The sequence below is a fragment of the Dipodomys merriami genome, unplaced genomic scaffold (assembly GCF_024711535.1).
Source record: "Dipodomys merriami isolate MVZ:Mamm:240054 unplaced genomic scaffold, mDipMer1.0.p SCAF_1, whole genome shotgun sequence".
Taxonomy (NCBI): Eukaryota; Metazoa; Chordata; class Mammalia; order Rodentia; family Heteromyidae; genus Dipodomys; species Dipodomys merriami.
This window is the reverse complement of record NW_027202270.1, coordinates 2472248-2491502: the sequence shown is the minus strand read 5'-3', so window position 1 is coordinate 2491502 and position 19255 is coordinate 2472248. Positions and strand designations below refer to the sequence as shown.

General features: G+C 55.9%; 2 protein-coding genes across 3 annotated transcripts in view; both read left to right on the top strand.

The window, feature by feature from the left end:
* Window positions 1-1073, top strand: part of Rbm44 (RNA binding motif protein 44) — a 36670-nt gene extending 35597 nt beyond the window's left edge. For both annotated transcript variants that reach the window (XM_070008796.1, XM_070008884.1), the window contains exon 16: window positions 217-1073. The gene's annotated coding sequence lies outside the window, so the exon portion shown is untranslated. The remainder of the gene's footprint in view (window positions 1-216) is intronic.
* A 5376-nt stretch (window positions 1074-6449) lies between these two features.
* Window positions 6450-19255, top strand: part of Ramp1 (receptor activity modifying protein 1) — a 32201-nt gene continuing 19395 nt past the window's right edge. The window contains exons 1-2 of the mRNA XM_070008696.1: window positions 6450-6592; window positions 18753-18891. Coding sequence (XP_069864797.1) covers window positions 6541-6592; window positions 18753-18891 — 191 coding nt within the window. The 5' untranslated portion in view covers window positions 6450-6540. The remainder of the gene's footprint in view (window positions 6593-18752; window positions 18892-19255) is intronic.

Sequence of the window (19255 nt, the reverse complement as noted above, 5' to 3'; positions counted from 1 at the left end):
GAACACTTCTCCATATGTATAACATAGTACAGCTAAGTGATGACTAATGAAAGAGTTCAATTGTAAATTAATACATATGATATTCATGTATTTATGAATGAGTTATAAAATGATTTAGTAAATATGATAACTAATTATATACCTTTTGGAATATTAGATTTTGCTTAATTCATATTTTATTGTTGAATTTTTTCCCTTCTGTTCTTGATCCTATAGAACATCTTTGGAAAGCCACTGAGTGCTCTTCAGCAGAGAACGTTCTAGTGGATGTAGGAACAAGTGTGGTAATAGCAAGATTGATATGATTATATAACCTGGATAACTAGACCTGTTTAATGTGCTACTTTTATAGTCTCCCTTAAAGTGTAGCAACAGGTGCCTTTGTAATATTAAGATTGTCTCTATGTAAAATTACAATACAGTTTTCATTGTTTATCACTTTATTTCATATTTGTTACTTAGAGACTTCACACTGTATATTTTGGATCAGAAAAAAAAATGGTCATTTAAAAAAACCTTTGTTAAGTCAACTTCAAAAATACTGACCAAGAGAATGTATGTTACTGTTTCACAGTTTCATTTCCGTTTCCTCACATAAAAAACTGAAATCCAAAGCTTACATGTTACTTTATTTGTTTAAGGCTCTTACACTGAGTGGTAAACCAACAGATAAACAGACAATGTTTGGAATATGAGCATTTTAAGTTTCAAAGAAAAGTCAGTTACTGCTATGATACAGGTAATGCACTTTATGACCTATACAACATTGACATGTATTTTCCCAGGAGAGAATCTGTGTACTCTGGTAAAGTACTGCAAGTTAAATGGTCACTAGTTCATGCACTGGTTTTGTGATAAGTTCTATCTGGTTGGTTATAGTGTAAGTTGGAACAGTTTTCAAAGGCTAATTGTTGTGTACCTTTCCTGAAAGCAGTGTAGAATTTACACTTCTGTAATTCTCACTTTTTTATAGTAACTGTTTAAATTGTGTTTTTACTAATAGTAAGATTAACAGTGAAGTATACTTTTTCAAATGTTTAAAATATTTGTGTATCCAGTATTTAGTTGATGTCATTTGCTTAATACTTACCCATTTATATTTAATAAAGACAGCAGTCTGAAGTTCGTTCCATGTTACACAGCACAATGGGATTTTTCTTTTTTTCTTTTTTTTTTTTGGGGGGGGGGGTCCAGTCGTGGGGCCTGAACTCTGGGCCTGGGCACTGTCCCTTAGCTCTTCAGCTCAAGGCTAGCGCTCTACCACTTGAGTCACAGTGCCACTTCTGGGTTTTTTCTTTTTTGCTTATGTGGTGCTGAGGAATCGAACCCAGGGCCTCAGGCATGCAAGGCAAGTGCTCTACCACTGAGCCACCTTCCCAGCCCACAATGGGATTTTTCTAAGTGAAATTAACCTACAGTATTTATGTGGACTACATAAAAGTAATCATACCATATAGCAAACTACTGAATTTAAGTTTTACAGATATATAAATATATGTATACATACATATATATTCAAAAGGACCATACTAAATAAGAATTAGGGTTTTTTCTAAACATCAGATTGGTTAAATCCAAAAATTGTCAGATTTTTTTATATGGCTGAGTTCAGTGGCTAACGCCTACAATCCTAGCTACTCAGGAGGCTGAGGATGATGGTTTGAAGCTAGTTGGGGCAGGAAAGCCTGTGAGACTCTTTATCTCCAGTTAACCACCAGAAAACTGGAAGTAGAGCTGTGACTCAAAGTGGTAGAGCACTAGCCTTGAAAGGGAAAGATAGATAACATTGTGTCAAATTTTAAACACTGGTCAGATGTCCAGGTTTCCAAGTCACTTCAGGAGCAAAATTTCAGACAATTTGTGGTTGTTGCTACTATTTTTTAATACCATAATATTAGAATACCAAAAGGCACTTAGTTACATAAATTAAAATGTATAGATAACCCTGGCACCAAAGGTTTATGCCTATTATTGTAACTACTCTGGAGGCTAAGATGTGAGGATTCTGGTTTGAAGCCAGCCTCAGCAGGAGACTCTTATCTCCACATGACTTACCTCTGTGAGACTCTTATCTCCAATTAACCACCAAAAAGCCTGTAGTAGAGCTGTGGTTTAAGTAGTAGAGTGCTACCCAGGAGCACAAAAACTCAAGGACATTACCTAAGCCCTGAGTTCAAGCCTCAGAACCAACAACAACAAAATTCTTATATGTGTGCAGATTGGACCCTCTCAGATGTCTTGTCTGTCATCCCATAACCTGAGACTCTGTGTCAGTTAAGGCTGCAGATTCAAGAAACTTCCTATTTAGTTGAACTTGGGGTGAGGAGATTATCTAAGCAGGCCAGTCTAAGTACATGAGTTCTTAAAAGTGGTGGAAGCAGAGGCAGAAGAGTCAGAAATGCCATTCCAAGAATCCAGCCGGCAGTTGGTAGCTTTGAAGACAGAAGGTCCCGGGAGCCAAGAAATGGGGTTGGCCTGGCCTACGGCATCTGGACTGGCTTCAAACTGCCGTACTCATATCTCAGCCACCTGCGTATCTAGGCGGCTTAATTTTAGACTTGTAGAAAGCTGCAAGCCTACTAGAGTTTACTCTGTTTTTGCTAATGTGAACTTACATTGCTGTAGTAACTATTTAAAACAGTGAAATTGATACTGTTAACCATAGATAGACCCTGTTCTCTCTCTCCCCCACTCCCCCGCCCTTTTACATATTAATAAGTCATGTTTTAAGCCTGGCACCAGTGGCTCACACCTGTCTTCTCAGGTGGTTCAATCTGGGAGGAAAAGTCTGTGAGGCTTTTATCTCCAATTAATAAAGAATAAACACCAAAAGCTGGAAGTGGAACCTTGCTCAAGTGGTAGAGCACTAGCCTTGAGCAAAAGAGCTCAGGGACAGTCCCAGGCCCTGAGTTCTAGCCCCAGGACCAGCACAAAATAAATAAAAGCTCACATTCTATTTGTAATGGTAAAAGTGTTACAAATGCTTTATGAAAAATTAGTGTTAAGCCGGGCACTGGTGGCTCACCCCTATAATCCTAGCTTCTCGGCAAGCTGAGATCTGAGATCAGGTTCAAAGCCAGCCCGGGCAGAAAAGTCCATGAGACTCTATTAATGTGCTAATAATTTCCATTAGCGTGAAGAGTTTTAAGTGGATACAATTTTGATTGTAAAAAACATTGGGAACCGGCTGGGAATGCGGCTCAGTGGTAGAGTGCTTGCCTTGCATGCCTGAGGCCCTGGGTTCGATTCCTCAGCACCACATAAGCAGAAAAAGAAAAAAGCCGGAAGTGGCTCTGTGACTCAATGGTAGAGCGCTAGCCTTGAGCTGAAGAGCTGAGGGACAGCGCCCAGGCCCAGAGTTCAGGCCCCACGATCAGACCCAAAAAAAAATAAAAATAAAAAATGAAATAAATAAAATAAAAAAACATTGGGAACCTACTTTTCTGCAGTGGCTCTGTAGCACTGACTTGTCTCCTGTGTGTGTTTCTGGTGTTAGGGTAGGATTCTGTTTCCATTTCTGGAGTGTTGGGATACAGCCTCTGTTTTAGGTGACAGTCTCTCTGTCACCCAGTTTTTCTTAGTCTGTTCTTGCTTCCCACTAAGCTCATAGCTGGCTGAGGGTAGGGCACTCTGAGCCTGTGACCTAAGGGTCAGTGGGGTTTTCCTCTTTTATCCATTTCTAAAATGCTCCAAGTGGTCTGGAACAAATAATTTCCTGTCACATTTACTTTTCACTGCTTAGGATTTTAGTTTTCATTCGGAGCCTAGTGAGGCGCACGCCACTGGCTGTCTCCTCAGCTGCTCGCCAGCCTCACTCAGTGTTGGATTTAACAGCAGATTCCCGGGGATCTGAAAAGCTGGTGCTTGATGAAGCTGAGTGTCCCCAAGACACTGCTGTTTTGTTAGTGTTAACACTCTATTACTAAAAACACTCACAGACCTAACTCATTTCTACTTATAAACATGTTGTCTCCAGAATCAAGAGTAAGGACTCTGGCTGGTCTCCCCTTGGGCACTAGCCGGTGACTAGAAAGCTGCCTGCTGGAACAGCTGGTGCCTCCTTCCTGGAAGATGCTCCTACTTCCTGGTTTGTGTTGTTTTCTGGGAGCGCCTATCACCCTGACCTGTGTTTGTACATATGCCTTTTTCCTGATGGGATGGGATTCCAGGCTGGATGTGAGCTCTTGGAGGTTCTTTTCCTTGACTCAGGTAATGTCTAGTGCTCACATCCAGCCTGGAATCACTTCTCATCAGACATGGTGAAGAAACCTACTACCACACAGAATAACTGGGAAAAAGCATACAGGCTACTGTGATGCCGGCTGACACACCTGGAACTCAAGAACAAGATCAAATGATTCCCAGGGAACAACAGAACCCAGAATAGACTTTTGTAAAAAGGTGGCTCAGTGGCTTAGTGGTAAAGCAGTTGCCTGCTATGTGAGGCCTAGTTTTGTAAGATCAAACCGATGAGATAGAATGGAGCACCAAAAGCTCCACACGCCTACTTCAAGTGACCTATTATGTGAGTAAGAAAGAGCCTGGAGGAGGAGGCCGGGAAACCTTCAACTCAAGACCATCAACAACCCCCTAACACAAAAGTCGGGAAGAAAAACGCCGCGGCCCGAGGAAGAAGGCGGCCGTGTGCAGGCTGCGGCTTTCCCAGTCTCCACGGAGTAGCTGCTCACAGGAGACGCGGCGGGGAGTGGGAGCGCTGGGTCTGTCCGCGGTGACTTCAGCAGTCCGGCCAGGCCTTGTTGACCTAGGTGGTGTGTCCAGCTGCCCCGGGAGGCAGCGGTGCGTGCTGTCGGCCTCCGCGAGGCCGGGAACGCCCGGGCGGCCTACGGCTGGCGCCTGCGGTCTGCCCTCACCCGTAGCTTCTCAAGAGCAGCCAGGTTCCGTGTTGGTGGCCGATGTGAACATCAGGGAGACAAAACACCCAGCAGATTGACCACCGAAGGCGGGGATGATGCGGCCGGCGCTGCCCTTCTGCAGGGACTTCCCGGCGTGCGCCGCTCCCGCCCGACGCCAGCAGGGGGCGGCCGCTGCGGGGCGTGCGGTGCCCGCAGTTCCCAGCAGGCCGGCCGCCCAGCCTGGCGCCCCCCGCGGGGCAGAGCAGGGGACCCCCCCCGGCCTGGCGCCCCCCGCGGGGCAGAGCAGGGGACCCCCCCCCGCCTGGCGCCCCCCGCGGGGCAGAGCAGGGGACCCCCCCCACCTGGTGCCCGCGGGGCAGAGCAGGGGACCCCCCCCCCCGGCCTGGCGCCCCCCGCGGGGCAGAGCAGGGGACCCCCCCCCGGCCTGGCGCCCCCCGCGGGGCAGAGCAGGGGACCCCCCCGCCTGGTGCCCGCGGGGCAGAGCAGGGGACCCCACCGTCACCAGACCCCCCCAGCCTGGCGCCCCCCACGGGGCAGAGCAGGGGACCTGGCTGGGCAGACTGAGGTGCCTTTGTCTGGCTACTGAAAATGAGCTGAGCCGCAGAGCGGGGGGGGGGGGGGGGGGGGCGGCAGAGGCGGGGTAGGGGCTGGTGGGGGGGGTGGAGGACAGGTGCGGCAGGGGCTGCGGGAGGGGGAGCCGCAGAGGCTGGGGGTTGCGGGAGGGGAGCCGCAGAGGCTGGGGGGTGCGGGAGGGGGAGCCGCAGAGGCGGGGCAGGGGCTGCGGGAGGGGGTGCCGCAGAGGCTGGGGGGTGCGGGAGGGGGAGCCGCAGAGGCGGGGCAGGGGCTGCGGGAGGGGGTGCCGCAGAGGCTGGGGGGTGCGGGAGGAGGGAGCCGCAGAGGCTGGGGGGTGCGGGAGGGGAGCCGCAGAGGTGGGGCAGGGGCTGCGGGAGGGGAGCCGCAGAGGCGGGGCAGGGGCTGCGGGAGGGGGGGCACAGAGGCGGGGCAGGGACTGCGGGAGGGGGGGCCGCAGGGGCTGGGGGCTGCGGGAGGGGGGCCGCAGAGGCGGGGCAGGGGCTGGGGGCTGCGGGAGGGGGGGGCCGTAGAGGCGGGGCAGGGCTGCGGGAGGGGGGGCCGCAGAGGCTGGGGGGTGCGGGAGGAGGGAGCCGCAGAGGCTGGGGGGTGCGGGAGGGGAGCCGCAGAGGTGGGGCAGGGGCTGCGGGAGGGGAGCCGCAGAGGCGGGGCAGGGGCTGCGGGAGGGGGGGGCACAGAGGCGGGGCAGGGACTGCGGGAGGGGGGGGCCGCAGGGGCTGGGGGCTGCGGGAGGGGGGCCGCAGAGGCGGGGCAGGGGCTGGGGGCTGCGGGAGGGGGGGCCGCAGAGGCGGGGCAGGGCTGCGGGAGGGGGGGGCCGCAGAGGCGGGGCAGGGCTGCGGGAGGGGGGGCCGCAGAGGCTGGGGGCTGCGGGAGGAGGAGCCGCAGAAGCGGGCAGGGCTGCGGGAGGGGGGGCGGGGTCTCCGCAGAGGCGGGGCAGGTGCGCGCTCGCCCGCCCGCACGCACCGCGCGCGCCCGCTCGCCGCAGTGCGGCACGCCGCCCCCGCCCTGCGCTCCCCTCCTCCGCCCTCCCCTCCTGCTCCGGGCGCGGGCGGACGCCGGACTCGGCAGCGGCACCATGGCCGGGGGCCTGCGCGGGCTCCTGCACCGCAGCCTCTGGCTGCTCCTGGGTGAGTGGGCGCGGGCCGAGGCCGGGCCGGGCGGCGGCGGGAGCCGAGGCGCGCGCGGGGAGGGGCGGCCAGGTGCGGGGTCCCCGGCCGCCCGGCCGGGCGCGGAGGACGGGGCGGCGGGGCCGAGGGCGTTTCCGCGGGTAGGTGACCCGCGGCGGCGGCGGCGGCGGAGCGCGCGGGGACCGGGGGCGGCGGCCGGAGCCCGCCGGGCGTCGCCCCTTTCGCTTCCCTTGCCCCTCGTGATGGCCCGCGGGCCCGCGGCCGCGTCCCCCGAGCGCCCCAGCCCTCCCCACCGGGCCCGGCCCGCCGCGCACAGCCCCCCGCAGGTGTCGGCCTGCCCGCCGCGGGAGGGCCTTCCTAAGCGATGCGTGTTTCCCAGCGCCGAGGGCAAGCAAATAAATGAAAATCACCTTCCTAAGCGTACCGTAGCCGCCTGGGCGCGCTGCCCCGCCGCGCTCCCGCACACAAAGGATTCCCGGCCGCTGGAAGCCCCAAGTGCTGCCTCTGAACAGTCTCGGGGGTCAGGCTCCTGTGATGTCTGGGAAGAGCAAACACAACCTGATGAGCTCGTCGGCGAAGGAATGAGTGAATGAATGAATGAATGGCCTCCGAGCACAGCTGGGAAGAGCGTCCCGGAGCGCGCTCTCTTCTTCCCAGCCGGAGCCCTGGCCGCGTCTCCGGGGTGATTTGTGACGTTTGCTACCCAGAATGGCACTGCCCAAGGGTTTTGTCTTTATAGCAGGATTAGGGTCTCAGAGCCTCTCACTTGCTAGGCAGATGCACTGCTCCTTGAACCATTCTGCCGGTCCCTTTTACATTCATTATTTGTGTGTGCATGTGTGCACACACAAACCCCAGTATTGGGTTTGAACAAAGGGACTGGGCCCTGTCCTTGAGCTTTATTGCACAAGGCTAGTACTCTACCACTTGAGTCACAGCTCCACATCCAGGGTTTTTTTTTTTAACTGGTTAATGAGAAGAGGCTTACAGACACTCCTGCTGGGCTGGCTTCAGATCTCAGTCTACTGAGTAACTAGGATAAAAGTCATAAGCCACCAGCACCCAGCACTAGTGGTTATTTGTAAGTCTTGCTCTTTTTTTCTTTAATGCCTGCCTGTGTCGGCCTAGACTACCCTCCTCCTATTTGTGTTTTCCCATATAGCTGGCAGGACAGATGTGTGCAATCACACCCAGCCATTGGATTTCTCTCATAAATAGGATGACAGGCATGTTCCATCGATTGGTTGAGATGGGGGTTTCATGAAATTCACTCAACTAGCTTGGAACCATGACTCCCAGATCTCTGCACACTTGGCTACCACACCCTGCTAAGGGTTTGTCTTCTAAGTACAGTATGCTAGTCACAGGTTGAAGAAGGTAATCTGGTCATCTTACAATCAAACAATTTTACTTATTCACTTATTTACCTGCTGGCTTTCCATTGGCAGTTATTAAAACCTCACTATTCACTACTGAGTTCCCTGTATTCTGTTTACAAAACTCTCATAAATAGCCAGGCAATTAAAGTGTCACATGGCCAGGTGATATCGGCTCACACCTGTAATCCTAGCAACTCAGAAGGCTGAGATCTGAGGATCGAGGTTCAAAGCCAGCCCAGGCAGCAAAGTCCATGAGACTCTTATCTCCAATAAACCACTAGACAACCGGAAGTGGTGCTGTGGCTCAAGTGGTAGAGCACTCACCTTGACCTGAAGAAGAGTTGAGGGACAGCACCCAGGCCTAGAGTTCAAGCCCACAACTGACAAAATAAATAAGTAAGTAAATAAATAAATAAATAAATGTATGTCACGGAAAGCCAAGCACCAGTGGCTCATGCTTGTAACCCTAGCTACTCAAGAGGCTAGCTCTGAGGATCCAAGTTCAAAGCTATCCCAGGAAGGGATATCCATGAGACTCTTAGCTCCAATTAACCAGCAAAAAGTCAGAAGTAAAGCTATGGCTCAAATGGTAGAGTTTGAGTGAAAAAGCTAAGGGATAGCACTTAGGTGTTAAGTTCAAGTCCCAGTACCAATACACACACACACACACACACACACACACACACACACACACACACACACACACACACACACACACACAATGTCATATAGAACCAATATAAATTTTTTCATTAGTGGGGAATGAAAGAAGTTTCCAGATAAGCCAGGGTTGCTGGTGACGGTGTTGCCAGGGTCACTGGGGTGCTACAGTGGTCCCCCTCCTTGGGCACGAGGAAACACAGCTTCCTTGCCTGCCTTGCTGAGGGCTCAGACGTTTTCATTTTGTGAGTGACTGAATTATTTAGTGAAATAGATGGCATTACATAACTCCGAGGAGGGTTGGAAATGCTGTATACGTCAGGATGCTGTTTTCAGTCGGCGTGATTGTAATCCTGGAGTCCTGATCCGAAGGACTCGAGTGCTCATTTACGACTGCTGTGCTCAGCTGCAGGGAGAAAGTCTCCATGTTTCTCTTCTTTGCTGGCGCTTGGCAGCCAGCATGCGTATCTGCCAGCTCGGGCCGGGCAGGGAGAAGCATTTCCTCCCGCCCTGGGGCCATGGCGTGCCGAGACATGGGGAAGCATTTTAGTTGGAATCCTCAGCTGAGGCAAATAGCGTGTTGGAAACATCTCTGATTCTTCTTCCCCAGAATGAACCAATTTCATAGCTTCTGATCAGTGAACACTGGCGTTTGGCAACCTGACGTCGGTGCCGCATGCACACAGTGTGTGTTCATTCCAGTGGAGAGTCAGCGGGGAGAGGCGTTGTGAGGGTCCAGTGCCCCTCACACCATCCTTCCCGGGGTGCCCTTTCACCCAGGTGGATCTGAGTGCCAGGCTGCCAAACGCAGCTTTCTGTCCATGACACAGACGGACCGAGGGACAGTGCCCCTCATCCCACAAGTCCATCAGGTCTGAGTGGGACGCTTACTGTGAGCAGCCAGGCTCGGCATGCGAGTGAGGGTGTACTTAGGGGTGGGGGAGCCCTGCTGGGCAGGACCCAGAGCAACCCCTGGAAGAGGAGGTGATACACGGCGGGGGGGGGGGGGGGGGAGGGCAGCCAGGGGCCGGGGATGCTGGAGGCAAGTGTTCTCAGCTCTCCATCCCACAGGGCTGTGGGTCGGGTGCCCATTGTGTGCTGTCTCACACACACACACACACACACACACACACACACCCCTCCTGGCGGGATGGTTGTCACAGCCTTCCCCACTCCAGGACAAGATGACCTTGGCCACAAGGAAGGTCGTGTGGACACCGCAGCACGCAGCTCCAGCCCTGAAGAGAGCCTTCCTCACTGAACACAGTGAACCGGGGGTTGCTTCAAGGTCCTCTGCAGCTTTGGGGTGTCACTTTAACCCTCCCGATGGCTTTGTTGAGACCCGCTGAGGAGAGGCGAGGAGAGATTCAGGCGGCCAGGGTGCAGCCGCCGCCACACCCCAGCAAGGCCTTCCTCCCTCCCACGTGTCTGTACAACCTCCTCCCCTCCCCCCTGCCCTGGCCCCGGGTCAGCCACTGTGACTTTGTCACACTAGGAGGCAGAGAGGCTGGGAGGCCTGGGGGTGCCTCACTTTCAGGGCTGGGGTGAAGCTGGGGGAGAGGGGGTGGAGGGGGCACTGAGCCACGTTCTGTGTGTGTGCATTCCCTGACCAAATAATCCTTTGCCAGCAAGACCTGCCATGCTGGGCCCAGCGGAGCAGCTGCCATAGTCAAGCTGTGTGGCAGCAGAGTGCCTGGGGGGGGGAGGGGAGAGGGGGGAGGGGGGCTGGCATCACCTCCGGCGGATGGCAGAGCAGGGGGCGCTGGGAAGCCACCAGACTGTTCACTCTCCTGGAACTTGGGTTGCACAGCAAGGGGCCATGGGGTGGCGGCAGGACAGCAAGAAGCCCCGCGCGCCTCTGAGCAGGCGCCTGCAGCAGCCAGCCAGCCTCCGCGCCACAGCTCCCGCAGAGACCTCAGGCCTCCAGCCTCACCGCCTCCTCTGCCTCCGCCAGCCACGCGGCCGCAAATAGTTTTAGTCTGGGCAGAGTGGCACATGCTAGAAATCCTAGTATTTAGTGAGCCTAGGCTGAAGGATTCTATGTACACACACACATACACACACACACACACACACACACACCTGTTTTAAAACTGCATCTGTAGGGCTGGGAAGGTGGCTCAGTGGTAGAGCGCTTGCCTTGCATGCATGAGGCCCTGGGTTCAATTCCTCAGCACCACATAAGCAGAGAAAGCCGGAAGTGGGGCTGAGGCTCAAGTGGTAGAGCACTAGTCTACAGCTGAAGAGCTGAGGGACAGCGCCCAGGCCCAGAGTTCAGGCCCCACAACCGACAAAACAAACAACAAAAAACTGCATCTGTACTGAGCAAGTGCATACTTTTATAGGTCAGTATTCCCTAAGTAATGCAGTGTATTAGTATTTACATTAGTAGGAAGGTCACCTAGAGGAGATTTAAAGTATTTGGGAGATGTGTGGGTGGGTTTTGTGAAAAGAACCATTTTATGTAGTGATGTATCTGAATTTTGCCAGAATCCTTGGCCAGTCTCTGTAGACACCAGGGGATGGCTGTGTGGTCCAGTGCCATTTCTAGAAGGAAGTAAGAGAGGCTACACACAGAGCCAGGCTGTGGTGGAACGGGAGGCCTCCAGAACACAAGATGGATGTGCAAAGATTAGTTCTTGGAACATTCTGGAAGCCGTCTACCAAGCTGCTATGTTTTGGGACACATACTCTCTCTGTCTCTCTGTCTCTCTCTCTCCCCTTTCCCCACCTTCCCTCCCTCCCTCCCTCCCTCCCTTCCTTTCTACCATATGAGCCATGCCCCCTTCTATATACTGTTTTTTATAGTCAGTCCTAGGACTTGAACTCAGAGCTTGAGAGCTGTCCTTGAGCTTTTGTGTTCAAAACTAGTGCTCTTCTACTCGAGCCACAGCTCCACTTCTGGCTTTTTTGGTAGTTTCATGGAGCTAAGAGTCTCGAGAACTCTTCAGCCCAGGCTGGCTTCAAACCATGATCTTTGGATCTCAGCCTCCTGAATAGCTAGGATTGCAGGTTCCCCCATCTGCACCTGGCCCTTATGTATCGTTTCTGTTTTTCAATTCTAATTTTTTAAATTTTTAATTGTTCTTATAAAGATGATGCACAGAGGGGTGACAGTTACATAAGTCAGGTAGTGAGTGCATCGCTTTTTGGACAATGTCATCTCATCCCTTGCTCTCTCCCAGCCCTTATGTATACTTTAAGAGCAAAATGCTATTAAATACAACCCTGATGTTGTGAAATCATCACCATTTCCCTCCAGAGCTTGAAGACCTGACGCTGTTCCTGTTAAACACCCTGCCAGCCCCCTTCCCCCGCATCTCCCTGCTCTGGTGGCCATGCTTGTAAGCCGTCCCGCACCTGCCTGGGCGTCCTCCAGCGTGCTGTCCTCAGATTCACCCAGGTTGCAGCAGGAGTCAGAAATATTCAATATGCAAGCCGTATTCCACGCAGTGGGCATGCCAATGTATTGGTTCGCTTGGCCCCATGCATAATGCTTTGTGACCATGGCCCGCGGTGCCCTTCAAGTCTGCGGCCCCTTCCCTTGGGGTCTGTGCAGAAGCAGAATTGCTAGGTCATTTGAGCTAATTTTTGGAGGAGTTTGCTTTCCCCCATCAGTGCACAGGCTCCCGATGTTCCACACCCTTACCCACATTGCCTGTGGTTCCGTTTCCTGTGGAAGCTGCTGTCCTGACCCGTGTGATTGTTGCTCTGGCATTTCACGCTGTCCGGCCAACACCACAGTGCTCTTTGGTCTCGTGCCGCTCTGATGCCCCCCCCCACCCGCTTGGGTGTTCCCCAGTCACGTTCTCTGAGATTCAGGGAGCACATTGTGCCGCACTTGCTGGCGGGCGATGCTACAGGAGGCTGAGATCTGAGCATCTCAGCTGGAAGCCAGTCCAGACAGGAAACCCCCTGAGACTCTGATCTCCCGCTAACCAGCAAAAAGCTGAAGTGGAAGTGTGACTCAAGTAGTAAAGTGCTGGCTTTGTGAATAAAGGAAGCAGCGCTCAAGGCCCTGAGTGCTGGCATGTACGTGGGGGGGTGTGCATATATGCGTGCAGACACACATACCAAAGGAGGGGGGCAGGGCAGAGCCTGGTGAGCTTGGCTGGCCGCTTCCTGCCCAGTCTGTGCCTGGCTGTGGTGGGAGGAAGTGCCCTGAGTCCCTCCCCTGGGAGGGGGGGGAGGGGGGGTGTCGGGGTGAGGACTGGGAAGCAGAGGCCGCTGTCAGTGCTCTGGGGAATCTTTAGCTTTTCTGGCTTTATCTGCGTGGAGTTTACATTTCTTATCAAGCATTGTAGCCTCCTCCTTTGTTTCCCCTTCCCATCCTTCCCCCCCCCGCCCCCCCACCCAATGCTCCCCACCCCCTCCCACCAAAGTTGTAAAGTTCGTTTTCGACATAATGACTTGTACTTCTCATTGTTGCAATGGGTCCACCTGTATCCCTATTTAAACGACTTGTTTTTCCCCTTCCCCTCCACAAATTATACCGACATCAAATACAGTGAAAGCAGGGATTATACTGTGGGAGAGGGGCATACAAAGCAACAAAGAAATAATCTTATAAATGTGTTAGAAACAATTGCATGAAAGAAAAAAATCATTTGAATACATATCTTAGGGTTCATTTCCCTAACATCACCTTATCTGACCTTTTCTGATTGACTCAGACAAATACTAGTTATTGCAAATAAGGGAAACCATGACTTCCCTAGCCATAAAAGAAATGCAAATCAAGCCGGGTGCTGGTGGCTCACGCCTGTAATCCTAGCTACTCAGGAGGCTGAGATCTGAGGATCGCGGTTCAAAGCCAGCCCGGACAGGAGAGACCGTGAGACTCCTATCTCCAATAAAACCACCAGAAAACCGGAAGTGGCGCTGTAGTTCAAGTGGTAGAGTGCTCGCCTTGAGCTGAAGAGCTGAGGGACAGCGCCCAGGCCCAGAGTTCAAGCCCCACGGCCGACAAAAAAAAAAGAAATGCAAATCAAAACAACATTAAGATACCACCTCACCCCAGTTAGAATGGCTAAAATCAACAACTCTAATAACAACAGATGCTGGAGGGGATGTGGACAGAAGGGAACCTTACTTCATTGTTGATGGGAGTATAAACTTGTTCAACCACTTTGGAAAGCAGTATGGAGGTTCCTCAAAAGACTCCACATAGAGCTCCCCTATGACCCAGCAATCCCACTTTTGGGCATTTACCCAAGTGTTTACAAACAAGACCACGCTAAAGCTACCAGCACAACTGTTTATTGCAGCATTATTTACTATAGCTAAGATATGGAACCAACCCAGATGCCCCTCAGTAGAATGGATCAAGAAAATGTGGTATATATACACAATGGAATTCTAGGCCTCCATCAGAAAGAATGACATTGCCCCATTTGTTAGGAAATGAAAAGGCTTGGAACAAATTATATGGAGTGAAGTAAGCCTGACATCGTATTTTCTTCTTTCCCTTGTCTAGTACTTCCAGGGCCATCCTCCGCTCCCTTTTGTTTTGTTTGCCATCTGTTTTGTTTGAGCTCTGTATTTTCTTGTTCCTCTCTAGTAGACAGTCTGTTTTTACTTAAATTTTTGTTTTGTTTTATGGCCTAAAAAAACATTATTTCTTGGTGTATCAAGTTCAGCAATGAAGCCAGGAACGGCACGCATGCCTGTAATCCTAGTACTCGGAGGCAGAGGCAGGAATGTCACACGTTGAGGCCATTCTGGGCTACATGAGACTATCTTAAGAAAGGGAGACAAGCCGGGTGCTGGTGGCTCACGCCTGTCATCCCAGCTATTCAGGAGGCTGAGATCTGAGAATCACAGTTCAAAGCCAGCCTGGGCAGGAAAGTCCATGAGACTCTGATCTCCAATAAACCACTAGAAAACTGGAAATGGCGCTGTGGCTCAAGTGGTAGAGCGTGCGCCTTGAGCTGAACAGCGCAGGGACGGTGCCCTAGCCAAGCTCAAGCCCCACGACCCACAAACAAAAAAGAAAGAAAGAAAGAAACCGAGACAAAACCAACAAAGTTGCTAAATGTGGCGTGAGTGTCCGCCATAGGTAGACCTGCCAAGAGGCCGTGAAGGGCAAGACCAAGGTTGGGCACCAGCGGTGTGGCAGCAGGGCGTGGGCAGCGGCGGCCTGTGGGTGGCGGGGCTGCCGCTGCCGGGGCGGAGGCCTCCGTGACCACACACGCCAGCCGCGGGAGGGCCGATGCGCCTCCAGCAGGAGTGGGGGACAGGGACACACAGGATGCTCAAGGAACTGTGCCCAGAGCCCCAAAGCAGCACAGAGAGGGCCCTCAGGGGACAGGGACACCAGCGTCACTAGAACCAAGCTGGAGGACAGCGGGCTGGGGCCGGCCGGGTCTGCTGTCCTCAGTGTGGCCGGGAGGACCAAGCCACGTGGCAGGAAGAGGGTGGCCTTGCGCGGAGATCCTCTTTCCTGGAGGCCTGGCGCAGCCGGACAGGTCCCTCCTTCCTCCACTGCCCTGGCTGGGCTGCCGGGGGGAGGAGACGGTCGCCTGATAGAAGGTTCTAGCTGGGGGATAGCAAGCTTCCTCTACCACGCCAGGAGCCGTTGCTACAGCTTGTTTTGTCATTTATTTGTGCTGGTCCTAGAGCTTGAACTCAAGGCCAAGGCCTGGCGCTGTCCCTGAGCTTTTCTTCAAGATGAGCGCTCTATCACTTGAGCCACAGCTCCACTTCCCGCTTTTCGGTAGTCCATTGGAGATGGTCTCAGGGACTTTTCTGCCTGGGCTGGCTTTGAACTGCGATTCTCAGATCTCAGCCTCCTGAGTAGCTAGGATTATAGGCTTGAGCCTTGAATTTCATTGTTTTTTAAAACTACAATGTTGCTTTTCCCTTCTGTAAAAACTGAGTAAATTGGGCACCATTGAGAAAGATGTGAGGTAGCCGGGCGCCGTGGCTCACGCTGGAATCCTAGCCATTCGGGAGGCCGAGGTCTGAGGATCACAGTTCCAAGCCTGCCCAGGCAGGAAAGTCTGTGAGACTCCTATCTCTGTCTCTAATAAACTACTTAGAAAAAGCTGGCCGTGGCAGCGTGCCTCCAGTAGTAGAGCGCTATCATTGAACACAAAAAGGCTCAGGGACAGTGCCCGGCCCTGAGTTCAAGCCCCAGGACTAGCAATAAAAAAAGAACGAATGAGGGGAAGGAAGGAACGAAAGGAAGGGTGGGGGGAATGCAGGTGTCCTGTGCCTGCAAAACGGCCCTGGTTTCCAGACCTCCCTGCACAGCTTCTCTGGCTTCACCGCATGAGATGGGGGCCTGGGGACGGGGGGAGGGCAGTGGGGGTATCTCTGCCCCCACAGAGCAGGGGATAACTGGACAGGGCAGAGTGGGTCCCACCCTTGGGAGGCAGAGATGACTTGGAGAGGGGGGGACGTGGGGTCCCCAGGCAGGTGGGCCACAGAGCTCAGGACCCAGCACTGCCCAGGTGGCCCGGGTGCTGCAGGCGGGCTTGGGGGACCGAGTGTGGAGGAGAATGCTCTGACAGGGAGGCTTGTGAGTGGGGTGCTGCCCCTCGGGGTGCCAGCCAGGCACCAGGACGGCACTGGCCCAGCAGCTTCATTCCCGACCCCAGTCGGTGCCCCAGAGCGGGCAGCAGGGCCTCGCCCGGGACTGGCTCTGCGGGCAGGTGTGCGGCTCCTGCTGGCCCTGCCCACCCCGCGGCCTGGTGGCTCGGGCCTCCCGACACCCGCCTTGCACCTGTGTTGAGCCTCCGGAGCCTGGCTGAGGCACACAGCACACTTGTCTCCCAGAACAGGAGGGAGAGCCGTTGTTGGGGCCCCCAGTGCGCCGACACACGCTGCAGTCCCAGGGTACCCATCGCAGCTGGGGCCCCTGCGGCTGATACTCCTCTGAGAAATAACCCACGTGCCCACGTGCGGCTGCCCGTGCAGACGTGAGCCGGGACCAGAGAGAGCAGGGCCGCAGAACGCTCCGCTCCGGAGCGAGGAAAGCTCTGTGGCCCTGCTGCCCACACCCAGGAGGTGGAGGGGGCTGCCGGAGGGGGTCAGGGGGTGGGGTGGGGGCTGCTGGAGGGGGTCGGGGTGGGGGTGGGGGCACCTGGAGGGGGTCGGGGTGGGGGTGGGGGCCACTGGAGGTGTTTGGGGTGGGTGGGGGCCGCTGGAGGGGGTCAGGGTGGGGGTGGGGGCACCTGGAGGGGGTCAGGAGGTGGGGTGGGGGCCGCTGGAGGGGGCCAGGGTGGGGTAGGGGCTGCCAGAGGGGGCAGGGGGTGGGGTGGGGGCCGCTGGAGGGGGCCTGGCTGCGGTGGGGTCCACTGTGGAATGGTGTCTCCCATGCGCGCGCAGGCCAGGGTGAGGTGCCAGGAGTCGTGGGGCACAGGGCCTCCACGCATGGCAGGTCGTGGGGTTCCCTGGGTGACTGGATCTGCACCTGAGCTTCCTAGCAGCCAGAGCTTCCCCTGCCGCCTCCAGCCCCCGGTGCCCTCCGACCAGACGACACGGGACTCCATCCCAGTGTGCCCAGTCCTTTGACTGGCGTGTGCCACCCGCTCTGCCCTAAGACAGCGCCCCAGGGGCGGTGTGAGCCCAGCGGCGCCCTGCCCCAACCCATCAGATGGCGGCGTCCACAGAGACGCCCTCGGCTGGGGCAGTGTGGCGCCGCTCCCTCCCTGACTGTGTGGGGGTGAGCTCCAGGGGCTGTCCCGTCCCTGCCATCCTGACCATGTACCCTGTGCCCAGCGGGCCCCGAACCCCCACAGATGCCCTGAGCGTCACAGGCTCACATGGCCTTTCCTCTCGTCAGGGAGCAGGGGCTGTTAGCTGGAAACAAGGCCACGCAAGGGATCGTTCTCCACCTGTTTCTCAGGTGGACACACCTGGCTCTTGGTGAGCCGCGTGTGGCCCCTGCCGTGTCCAGGAATTCCGCTCGTTCTTCCGTCTGCGCTGGGCGGGAGCAGCTGTGAGGCGGTGGAGCAGTGCTCTGCCCGTCCCCGGGCTGTGCTCTGCACCACGTACCTCCAGCCCCAGTTGGCCCTCGTGCTCCAGGCCGCCCCAGCCAGCCCGCCCCTCCCTGTCCACATCCAAGGCCGGGTCCTGCCCGTGGCCGCGTTGCCGGCACCGGCTGGCATTGACTCTGGCACTGCGCCCTCATGCTGTTTCTGAACCTGGAGCCTCAGTTTCCCCATCTTTGAGGAGGCCGTGTGTGAGAAGGCATGGGGAGAGGGGGCTCCCGGGTGGGAGGGGCTGAGGGGCCCCTCTGTATTTCCCAGTAGGGCCCACACCCAGATCCCGGGACCCCAGAGCCCCACCCTGGCAGCAGCCTCTCCTCAGGGAGCCACTCCACCATTGCCACGGTGGACTCCAGGCCGGCGCTTGGCTTTCTCGTCCAGGAGACCCACAGTGGGGTGGGATGTGAGTGGTGGGGCGGGGTGTGGGCGGTGTAGCTGGTAGGTGGGGCCGCGGTGCCCTGGGGCACGGATGCCCAGCACAGCCAGGGGCAGGAGAGGGCTGGCAGCGTGACTCAGAACAGGGAACAGGACCCTTAAAGAGGCTGGGAACGTGGGTGTCCAGCCTGGCAGAGGGGCCACTGGGAGCCAAGGGGCAGAGTCCTCCTCACCTGCCTGTGCCCACCAACCCATAGCAGGCTGAGACGCGGGCGCACCGGTGCTGTGCGGTGCTGTGCGGTGCTGTGCGGTGCTGTGCATGGCTGGCAGGTCGCCTTCGCGTCTGGGCCTTGTCGAGGTGTGAGGGCAGAGCGGCCTTCAGGTCTGTTCACCAGCGTGGTGTGTGCGGAGTGCGCATCCTCACACGTGCCCGGGGACCCCAGAGCTGGGTGGTGCCACACAGCCCCCCCCCGTGCCGGCTGCCTGGGCAGGAAGGAGCCCTCCCCTCACCCAGGGAACCGCCTGGTGGTATTGGGGGTCCGTGCTCAGAGGGAGGCCGCAGACTGTGCTTTCCCCGTGTCCAGTGGAGGCTCAGAGGCGCCAGGTGTGAGGCCCATGCTGCAGGCGGGGCCTTTGAAGGGTCACCAGGGACCCTAGGAGGGGAGCTGAGGAGGAGCCCGGGGCGGGGCCGGGCTGGGGGAGCCTCAGGGAGACCTGGGGCGGGGGCAGTGACGCCCGTACCCTCTGTTGCAGCAACCCAGCTCTTCACAGTCACCGCCTACCAGGACACGGACTACAGCACCCTCATCCAGGAGCAGTGCCTGGCCCGCTTCAAGGAGAACATGGAGGCCGTGGGGAGGACGCTGTGGTGCGACTGGGGGAAGACCATCGGGTGAGTCCCGGCAGGGGTGAGGCTGCGGGCGCCCCAGAGCCGGCCGCCCAGGGGCCTCAGCCGCGCACTTGTCCACCGTCCAGGGTGACGGGGGTGGGGGGGGGCATCGGCGGGTGCCGTGAGCGTAAGTGGGCGGCATGGGTATTGACAGTGGCAGTGGCCTCCGCTGGTGGTGGCAGCAGGTTGGGAGAGCTGAGCCAGGTCAGGGCAGGTCGGGCTGGAGAGGGAGTCAAAACCGGAGCCAGGCCAGGGCGGCCCTCCCCTACCCTCCCCAACCCGTCCTGCTTGAGACCTCCTTCCCACTCCTAGGGGCTCGCTCGCTGCTTCTGGGTCCCAGGGACCCACCCCCCCCGCAGGCCTGGGG